This window comes from Chenopodium quinoa, unplaced genomic scaffold (genome assembly GCF_001683475.1).
Source record: "Chenopodium quinoa cultivar QQ74 unplaced genomic scaffold, ASM168347v1, whole genome shotgun sequence".
Classification (NCBI taxonomy): Eukaryota; Viridiplantae; Streptophyta; class Magnoliopsida; order Caryophyllales; family Amaranthaceae; genus Chenopodium; species Chenopodium quinoa.
The window spans coordinates 208568-219668 of record NW_018743020.1 but is presented as its reverse complement, the minus strand read 5'-3'; the positions used below and the strand labels follow the sequence as shown (position 1 = coordinate 219668).

Genomic DNA, 11101 nt, shown 5'->3' with positions numbered 1-11101 from the left:
CTCATTTTAAAATGAAAGTTAAGGTGAGACTTATATTTTTAATTTGAAGCCCCCACGTGTAGACTTTAGGTGACTTTCGGAATTCATATGCTAGGGGATGTTTCTCATGCTTATTTAAAGCCCAAGACTTGTGTTTTTAATTTGTGTAATATTGCATATGTTTACAACAAATTGTTTGATCAAGTAACATAATTAACTATCTTGGTCAAATAATAGGAAGTGGTATTCTTCCCTTTGTCATTTAAAGTTATTAAGATGGTTCGTAATAAGCTTTGCATGACATTGATTTTGCAACATAAATAGCGTGTTCAAATCTGTAAATAGAGAGAAGTGGGGATGTCCTGACTTTTTTAAGCCCCCAATTTGAGGCAAAGAGCAAAAAAATTATACTATTTTCGAGTATTTTAGTTGCCAAATGGGAGGGATCATCCCGACTTACCCCCTAAAAAAGAAATGAACAAAAAAGATGGATTTGTATAAAAGGAAGGGGAATCCAACTTTTCCATAGAAGCATAAAGAAAGAAAATTAGACATGTTTTAGAAAGCAAGGATTATTGACTTAATATTTGAATCATCGTGATGACTTGGCAGTGAGGTATACATTAATACGTGTGATAGCGATGACGATCATTTTTTCATGTAGTGATCATGTTCAATTAATTTTCCTCGCTTAGAGAAGATGGAGATATCTCACGTAGGCGGACATTTAGTTGCTCATGACAAGTGAAAAGACCAATGCTCAAGAGTTTTAAAAGACATCTAAAGTTGACGTCAAGGCTATCGATATATCAAATCAATTTATTGTGTTAACTCTTTTTCTTTCTAGGAAATGTATATAGAACTTGAATTACCTTGGTAATAAATATCCCTATTATTAAAAGAAAATAAGATGATTTTTGTTTTCTTAGAGTGATAGTCATCTCATTTTTCTTGGCAAAAGATATGGTAAACATCGAATTTAGTTTGATTCGATTGCTTTACTAAATTGGTGTCATCAAGCCAATGAATATTAAATCATCATTTGATTTTTTTTAATGATTTTGTCATCATAACTCAACACTTCATGCATTTTATATATGGGCATGACTACTCAATAGTAGGTTCATATGTTCAAAGGCTAAAGGTTGGCCATATTTTCATGGAATGATGATTTTGGTACATGGTTATGGTTTACCTCAAGGAGGGTCTTTCCAAGGTTGTAACGTGGCTAAGCTTGGGGTTATGAAGAATGGATAGGCTCAAGTATACTCCCAAAATCCCTTACTTTTGGTGCTTCTTAAATTAAAACCTTTCTGCTTTGTGTGGCAATGTCCTACATTAGGTGCCTTTTCCTTGTCCTCTCTTTTTTTTTTTCTTTCTCTCTTTTTTTCGACAAGTTTTGTTTTGGGTTTAGAACGATTTTTTCTTTTTTTTCTTTTGCATTGGATCATTCCTTTTGGGTTTAGACTAACTTTATGTCCCCCTCTTATGTTTCGTTCCCCTAATTTCCTATTTGTATCTTTTCACCATTCCCATCTCAAGGTATGGAATAATGTAGGTTGAATAACTAAGGCTCAATTGACGAGGCTCAAAGGGCTGCCAAAAAGATGGATTTTCTCTAAGGTTAAGAACATGGGATTATATTGATGGAGTTTCAAGTTGCCTCCTGTGTTGGTGAAATCATCATAACCTTTCTTTGTGGGCCAAAGATGGGCCTTTTCATTCAATACATCTTGCAAGCCAAAGCTCCTCAAGATTCTTAAAGTGTTGAGTATGTATGCCTTTTGATATTGCATGTGTATACGTTTTATTTAATTCAAGCCAATAATAAAAAGATTGAAAAGAGCACAAGATAGACGTACTTAAAAATATATTTTTTATTCATTAATTAATGAGAGTACAAAATAAGTATATTCGACAGCATGAATCCCTTAGTCTATCATAAAACAAAGTGAAGAAACAAAACAAGACCTAGGGTGCTACATCTTGAATTGTTGACAACTTCTTGAGATTGCGTCTTCGAGCTTTGTCCGTTTCCGACGTAGGTGAAATACTCTCTAAAAATCAAGTCCATTTATATGATTCATAGTTTCATTTTCAAGTCCCTTTAAATTAATATTCCCATATTATAGACTTTTTGAAATGTGTCTAAACCAAGGTATTGTAAATGACACTTGTATGGTGGAGACATTTTGTCTATGAACTTTGGGACAAGTTCATGATCCGTAGGTCTTTGTGGAATAAGAGCAACCTTTGATTGCCACCTAGAAAAGAAGTCAATGAAGCCTTCTTCTTCCCCTTGCTTAAGCAATTCGAGATCGCGCAAGGTAGTTGTGAGCTCGATGTTATCTCCATATTGGGTTAAAAACGCTTTTACAATGTCACTCCAAGTGGAATTTGTTTTGCATCGAGGTTATAAAACCATGATCTAGCAGTTGGGTCCAATGAAAGAGGAAAAGTACATGCATATAGGCTTGGCTCAACCCCTTTCAATGCCATAATTCCAATAAAGCTCCTTAAGTGAGTCCTAGGATTGTTTGTAACCTTAAAGGTAGGCAAATCCGTAGTCAAGAACTTTTCTGGGAGAGTCTTACCACTAGGTTGTGGTGCAATCTCATAATTGAAGTACTTATTCACTGAGTTAGCTCGAAGGACAAGTTTCTCCAAGGCCTCTACTCTTTCGGCTCTTGATTTTTCTTGCAGAATGTTTTCTTTTTCTTTTTTTTGCTTTTATTTTAGCCTTTTCTGCTTTTTTATGAGCCTTCATTTGGGTTGCTTCTTCTCGTAGGGCCTTTAGGTTTTGGAGTTCCTCTCTAAGTTTCTCCAATGTTGCTTTGTCACCCATGATTGGACTAGTAAGCGAATGTGGAAGATGATCTAGTAATGTGTGTCACGAGAAATTGAGCGCGTTCACTTAAACTTTTTCTGCCAAGCATTCAAACAATGAACCAAAGTCAAAATGATTGTTTTATTTCTTTTTTTTTTCTAATCCTTGTAATACGAATTCACTTTAAGCAAGTTTGTTGATGAAGAATGTCAAAAATTCACGAACAATCATTAATGGAATGTCATGATTTGTGTTAACTTTAACAAGGTGATCATCTAAGGATTTTACTTTAAATGAATTGTTTTCGAAAAAGGTAGAAGAGAAAGTCAAGAAAGTTGGATTAAAACTGCTCATCAAATTTTAGGAATATTAATCAACCCGAACATACTCCTTAAAATGATCAAATATACTATAGTATTTGTTGATCATTTAGATTACAATAGAGATCCATATCGTTTTTTTTAAATATGATTCTCATATTTCTTATCTTTAAAGGATAATATATTACTATTTGTTTTGAAAAGAATGATGACCTCCGTATGTAAAATCCAAGAAATAATTAAATCATTTTCTCAGTTTTATCATTCATTGTACACACACACACACACACACACACACACACACACACACACACATATATATATATATATATATATATATATATTATCATACTATTTTATTTTGTAATTTTATATTTTTTTAAGAACGACATTTCTTTTTTTCGTTCTATTTCTCTCTCTTTTTTTTTGTTAATTTTTTTTTGTGTGTGTGGCAATCATCCCAAGTAAAGTTCTCGAGATTTTCTTTTTAAACCATAGAAGAGGTAAATTAATTATACTCTTAAATCAAGGTTGACCAATTACTACTAAAAAATGAGGAACATGAAAATAGGCACGTTTAAAGAATAAAAATTTTGATGACGTCCTATTAAGAGATGCGAACTTCTAATGACGAAATTCATAAGTAATGTCATTAGCTTGATTATAAAGTACGTAAACGAATCATAATAATAAAAAATAGTACCGCGCGAAATTTTCCGTCTTGCGCTAAGGTGGAAAGTGCAACTTCAAGAGTGGCATCTGCCACATGCACATTTTTTTTTCATAAAACGCAAAAGGAAAGGTGAAAACCAATTGTTTTTTTTTTATTTTTTTTGCAAAAAAAGCCAAAGGAACGATAAAAAACATTTTTTTTTTGAATTTTTTTTTTTAAATAAAAAACGTAAACAAAGATCATAGTAAAGGTAACTAAGTTAGACAACGTTGTTAGCCAAAGAGATATTTTTAGCACCTACTTAACGATTAACCTTGAAGCGGTAAATATCATTTTCTTCGTATAATATTGTTCGTAAAGAGTCAAAGTCAACGTTGAACAGTGGGCGCGCGCATGACATAGAGTTGCGTGGAGGTGCCGCGCGAAACTTCAGAACTTGCGCTTGGAGGGCGTGCGCAACTTTGACAGTTGCGTGTGCCATCTGGTAGATTCGACAAATTTTTCTTTTTTTTGGCGAAAACGCAAAAAGAACGATAATTTTTTTTTTTACGAAAACCCCAAAAGAACATTTTTTTTTTGTCGAACCTTAATTTTTGCGAATTTTTTTTTAAAATATATCTCTAGGTAACAAGTTGGAATTAGTTAGATTAGACACGACGCACATATTCATGTAGTCACATAAGCACATAAAAGGAACCGTCAAAGCATACAATGCCATTCTATGGTTAAGGCTTGGGTGTTCAAAGGTACCATATCTTAAGAAACGAAGCACAAATCAATCACTCAACATGTTGACTCATGACATCGCCCTCTTAGCATCTTGTTGACGATATGGGTGGGATGATTGTTATGGATTTCAGGATAGAAGCCTAGTGTTGGCAACCCCTAGTCAATGAGCCAATCCCCAATTGTAAATTTTGCTATGATTATGCATGATGCAATGTTGCTTGTTCGGTTTTTTACTTTTGTGAAAAAGGAAGATATTATGTGTTCCAGTCTCGCTCTCTAACTAGAGATTATCCAAGTTAGTTCTCGTTACAATCCATAGGCAACCTAGTGTTGAAAACCTTTAACCATATCTACGAACTAATCTTGTAACCAGTGGAGTCGCCACTATAAGGAGGGTGATACCATCGTAAGGGGTACTCTCCTTAAATGCCCTTGGCCACATAAAAGCCTAGGACTTTACACTTGTTAGGGTGTATTAGGATTTGAATTCCTAACTGTTTGGGAGATCTTGAATTAGAAATGATACTCTCATCACGCTTTTTTTGTAAGAAACAAGTAGGAGTCGCCAATGAGTTTTAGGAAAAACTCATAAACCTCTTTCATGCCTTTTTTCCATGTGGAATTCGTGGAATAATTAACACAAATCATAAGTTTACCCATGCCCAAATTGGTCTACATAAACCAAAAATGAGTTCGGGAGCGAGGGTACTAAAATAACGTTCTTTAAGGGAGGAATCGCTATTCTAGCCCTACTACGGCCTCTACTAGCTCTTCCTTTTTCACAATTTCATTACCAAAAAATATATGCAACGTGATACCTAAAGACTAAGTTAGTTGATTTTATTTACAAGCATTAATCACGTAGGAATTACATTGCAAACGTCGTTATTCTTATTTAATAATATTCGTGAAAGAACAATAAATAAACAAGATTCGCCTTGTCTTAAGTGATAAAACAACAATTAATTATTCAAATTCTAGTCTTGATTAACGAAAGAGCACTATGTGAAATACTTAATTAATAGTATGTTTAAAGTGATCAAACAACACTAATTAATCAATTAAAGTTATTTAAACAATAAAAGAAAAGTGATTTTTCTAAGTGCTCAGGAAACTAACCGTTCTTCTTTAAAGTTAAATATCCGTTTAATGTGTTTATGGACTTTCTTTCTTCTTTGTACCTCCAAGGAATCCAATGGAATCAATTAGGGTTTGAAAGTATTTGGGAAGAGAGAAGAAAAAGTAGTATGATAGTAAGAGAAGTTGAGAGATTAGGGTTTTAAGAATACTAGGGTTTTATTTCTGAATTTTCCGGCCCCCGTAATGCTGAACAAAGACCCTTATTTATAGGCGTAGGGATCTTGGTTTAGGATTTTTGAGCTGCGTCGTTAGGTGGCGCGCGCAACTCTCAGAGTCGCGTTGGGTGCCGCGCGCATGTCAATGAGTTGTGCTGGTTTGCGGTTTGCCTTATACGAAAATGCGTTTTTAAAACTTCCATAACTTTTGATTGCAAAGTCAGATGAAGGCGTGTAAGATATCATTGGACAGATCTGAATGTATACTTTCCAATTCCGTTAGAATTAGGTTAAAATATATTATGGATTAAAAGTTATTGCCATTGGAGTGCAAGCGTTTTTAAAACTTCCATAAGTTTTTCTCTAAGGATTCTCCCTTCATTTGCGCTTGTTTGGCCCTTTTTCTAAGCATTTTTACTTAGTTTTACTTCCTCTTTCCTTTTCTCCCTTATCTTCCTTTCTCTTAGTCTTCTAGCTTTGTTTTATTTTGATTTCCATGCTTTGGTTTTGTAGGTATTATGTGCCGAAAGAAAGAGGATATCAAGAACCCAAGCTATCTGTTGTGCGCGGGGTACTGTGCGACTTCTGTGTGGCCGCACATGTGAGGCTGTGCGAGCGCGCAAGCCCTGTCAGAACCCGCACATCCTGACTGAAGAAACAGAGCCAAACTAGAGAGTTTGCGCGACCTTATGCGTGACTTGTGTGCGGTCACACACACCTGATGCGCGGACGCGCAGGACTAATGTGCGGGCGCGCTCATGCTCCTCGTACCCTCAAAGTTGCGGCCGCGCACTATGCTGAGAGGGCGCACACACATTCTGTGCGGGCGCGCACGGCTGGATTTCCGATTTATTTGCGCCTTGTTGTCCAAGTCTCTTTCTTTTGGGTGGAGCCACATATATATAGACGGGACTCTTTGTAATAGAAGGAGACTTAGTACTAATTCCATAGAACATTAGCCTAATATAGAGAGAGAAATAGATTGTTATTCAAGCTTCCTTTATTGTATTCAACTTTGCTCAAGCTTTAATCTTCCATCAATCAAGCAAGTATCCAAGTTTTCATCTTTCTTCAATCCTTTCTTTAGTAATCTCTTCTCCTTTCCTTTAATATTAATTATTTGCTTTATTGTTACTTATTTTTTTCTATCTTATTAGTTTATCTAGTTATTATTAATTTCATATATTTTAATCATGTTTTGTTTTGAGTTTCTTGTGTTTATTTCTAGTTTTGATATTATGTTTAATCTCCCTTCTCTAGGCTAAACTCTTAGCTAGGGGAAGGGGGTGGAAGATATGCATTAAATGTTGGATGAATGATGATAGTTGGATTGATTACATGCCTTAAATTGATGAAAGAGATGATTTTTAATGGCTTGAGATTACTGTTGCACTTAATTTGATTGCCTTCTAGTTTAAATGCATGAAAATGATTTGAACTAGATTAAGATTCCCTCTTTTTTAATGATTGCATGAGAATGAGTTGTTAAAATGGAGTTTCATGTATTGTGCTTGTTTATTCTCTTGATTTGCTTGTGTCTAATGGGTTAGCCCGGTTCATGTGGTTCCAAAGAAGGGTGGAATAAACATAATCAAGGATGAAAAGGGAGAGGAAATCTCCACCCGGACGGTGACCGGGTGGAGAATGTGCATTGATTATAGGAGATTGAACAAAAACACCAAGAAAGATCATTTTCCTCTCCCTTTCATGGACCAAATGCTTGAAAGGCTTTCTAACCATGCTTTCTTTTGTTTCTTGGATGGGTATTCTGGATTTTTCCAAATCCCTATCCATCCAAGTGATCAAGAGAAAACTACTTTCACATGTCCATATGGGACATTTGCATACCGAAGAATGCCATTCGGATTATGTAATGCTCCCTCTACTTTTCAAAGATGCATGACTTCCATTTTCTCTGAGATGCTTGAAAAAGAAATTGAGGTTCTCATGGATGATTTTAGTGTTGGTGGCTCGTCTTTTGACACTTGTCTTTTTAACCTTGAAAAAGTTTTGAAATGGTTTCAAGAGACGAGTTTGGTTTTAAATTGGGAAAAATGCCATTTTATGGTTGAGGAGGGCATTGTCCTCGGCCATAAGGTTTCAAAAAATGGCATTCAAGTAGATCCGGCCAAGGTTTCGGTGATTGAAAAGTTGCCCCCTCCTACTTCCATCACGGGAGTACGGGCTTTTCTTGTGCATGCCGGTTTCAACCGGAGGTTTATCAAAGATTTTTCTTCAATCGCCAAACCCTTGACCGAATTACTCAAAAAAGAGGTTGTTTTTTACTTTAATGAGGCTTGCCTTGAGGCGTTTCGTAAGCTCAAGGAAGCTCTCATTTCTTCTCCCGTTGTGCAAGCTCCGGATTGGAGCTTGCCTTTTGAGCTAATGTGCGATGCTAGTGACTTTGCAGTAGGTGCCGTTTTTGGTCAAAAGAAATAAGGAAAACCATGTGTAATATACTACGCAAGTCGGACTCTAGATGAGTCTGAAAGGAATTACACAACAACGGATAAAGAGATGTTAGCGGTAGTGTTTGCATTCGATAAGTTTCGGTCCTATCTCATATGCTCAAAAGTTATAGTGTACACGGATCACATCGCGGTGCGGTATCTCATGACCAAGAAAGAAGCAAAGCCTCGCTTGATCCGTTGGGTTCTCTCTCTCCAAGACATTCATATGGAAATGAGGGACAAGAAGGGAGCGGAGAACTATGTAGAGGATCATTTATCTAGGCTACCATTTGAGAACAAGGAGGATGTACCGATTAATGATGAGATAGGATTCGAGGCTCTCAGGGCTTTGGTGTCAACTTCTACCCCTTGGTACGCGGATATAGCCAACTATCTTGTGTGTGGAGTCGTTCCCCCGGAGTACTCTTCTCAACAAATAAAAAAGTTTTTTAAGGAGGTGAGAAGATACTTTTGGAATGACCCATACCTATTCAAGCAATGTGGAGATGGCCTTTATCGAAAGTGCGTTCCAGATCATGAAATTCAAGGTGTTATTGAGCATTGCCACTCACTACCATGTGGAGGACACGGTGGTGTTGACAAAACAGTGGCAAAAATCTCTCAATCCTTATTGTGGTGGCCGACAATGCATAGAGACGCCCACCAATTCGTTGTGCAATGAGATAGATGTCAAAGGAGCGGAGGCATTACCAAGAGGGACGAAATTCCCGAACAAAGTATTCTAGAAATGGAACCCTTTGATGTTTGGGGGGTTGATTTCATGGGGCCTTTCGTTTCTTCTTTTGGGAATCTATATATCTTGGTAGCGGTCGATTATGTGACAAAATGGATTGAAGCTATACCCTCACCTATCAATGATCACAAGGTTGTGCTTAAACTCCTAAAGAAGATCATCTTTCTTAGGTTTGGAGTTCTGAGGGTGCTAATTAGTGATGGAGGCTCCCATTTCGCCAAAAAGCAATTTGAAGCTCTTCTCAAGAGATATGGCGTTCATCACAAGGTTGGATTACCTTACCACCCTCAAACTCAAGGGCAAGTGGATGTCTCGAATCGTGAAATCAAAAATCTTCTTGAAAGGATGGTGAACAAATCAAGGAATGAATGGTCTCTCAAACTTGATGACACGCTATGGGCTCTAAGGACGGCGTACAAGACTCCAATCGACACGACCCCCTATTGGTTGGTCTATGGAAAGGCTTGTCACTTGCCGGTTGAGTTGTAGTACAAGGCTTGGTGGGCCATCAAAGAGCTCAATATGGATTTATCGTTGGCCGGTGAGAAGAGATTGCTTAAGCTAAATGAACTTGAAGAGATTAGAGATGATGCTTATGAGAGCTCAAGGTTATATAAGGAGAAGACCAAAAAGTGGCATGACCAACATATTCGAAACAAGAACTTTAAGGTTGGAGACAAGGTTTTGCTTTTCAACTCAAGGCTTCGTTTGTTTCCGGGTAAACTTAAGTCAAAGTGGTCGGGTCCTTTTGTTATTTCAAAGACTACTCCTTATGGCTCCTTTGAGTTAGATGTGGATGGTAACAAGTTTATGGTTAATGGTCATTGTTTAAAGCATTACTTTTGCAAGGAAGAAGTTGGTATCATCGAATGTATATTGCTTGATCCTTTGGATCCCAAGCCCCCCACTTGAAGAATTTTCTCATGGTCAAGCTAGTGACCTCATAAAGAAGCGCTTCTCGGGAGACAACCCGAGTTTCTAACTCCTTTCTAAACTTTTTTTAGAATATTCCGATTTCACTTTCTTCTTTTTGGATTTGAATTTAAATTTGATTATTTTTTTTCACCTTTTTGGTTAATTGGTGTTTGGATGATGAAGGAACAAGAATTTTCTATTTCGAAGATGTGAGGATAAATCGAAACTACTCTGTGCGACCCTGTATGCGCCATCTGTGCAAGCGCGCAGGCACTGTCAAAACCCGCACAAATTTACTCTCAAATTGAAACTCGAGGCAGAAAGTTTGCGCGACTTGTTGTGCGCAATCTGTGCGGACGCGCATGGTTTCTGTGCGGGCGCGCGTTCACTGTTAGAACCCGCACAAATTTTATCAAAAGTTGAGGTTCGAGACAGAGAGTTTGTGCGACCTAGTGCGCGACCTCTGTGCGGGCGCGCATCTCAACTGTGCGGGCGCGCAGCTCACCTGTGCGGGCGCGCAGAGCAGGAAAATCGGGTTTTAACCCTCGTCTTCCCGATTTCATTCTCATATTTTCGAAACCCCATTTTCATGCTCTTTTCTCTCTCCTCACAAACCCTAACCCTAACCTTCAAATTTCACCCATTTTTCACAAATTCCATTGATTTCTTTCAAATCCATCAAAAACTTTCACTTTACTCACAAATTCACCCACTTTCTCTCTCCAAAAAACCCAAAAATCCCCCAATGTCATGGCTTGCAAGCTTCATTGAAGGTGGTGTTCTTGGAGGCTCTTAGTTGTGTTCAAGCTTCTACAAGGTGGTATAACTCTAAATTTTGCTATTTTATTACTTAATTTCAATTATTTATGCAAAATTTTTAGTTATTAAACATGAATTAGCTTGAGTGAATTGCATGTGCTTTTGGTTTTCTTTGTGAGGGGTTTGTTGGTTATTAGTGTGAAATTTGGTGATTTTGGGGACTTTGTTGTTAATACTATTGTTTTGGAAGCCATTTTCATGAAATTAAGTTGAGAAATTTGGTGTTTGTATTGTTGATAATGCAAATAATTTCATGAGAATTGCTTGCTATCATAATGTGTTTTGATTGACTGCTTTTTTGTTGATTCTTATTGTCTTGGGCGTTATATGTGTATGGTTA

General features: G+C 37.0%; 1 protein-coding gene across 1 annotated transcript; it reads left to right on the top strand.

Annotated features, from left to right (window-relative positions):
• The first annotated feature begins 9549 nt into the window (after positions 1-9549).
• LOC110729965 lies at positions 9550-9939 on the top strand. The gene has a single exon (XM_021909754.1). The coding sequence runs from the start codon at positions 9550-9552 to the stop codon at positions 9937-9939; it is 390 nt and encodes a 129-aa protein (XP_021765446.1).
• Positions 9940-11101: the final 1162 nt, after the last annotated feature.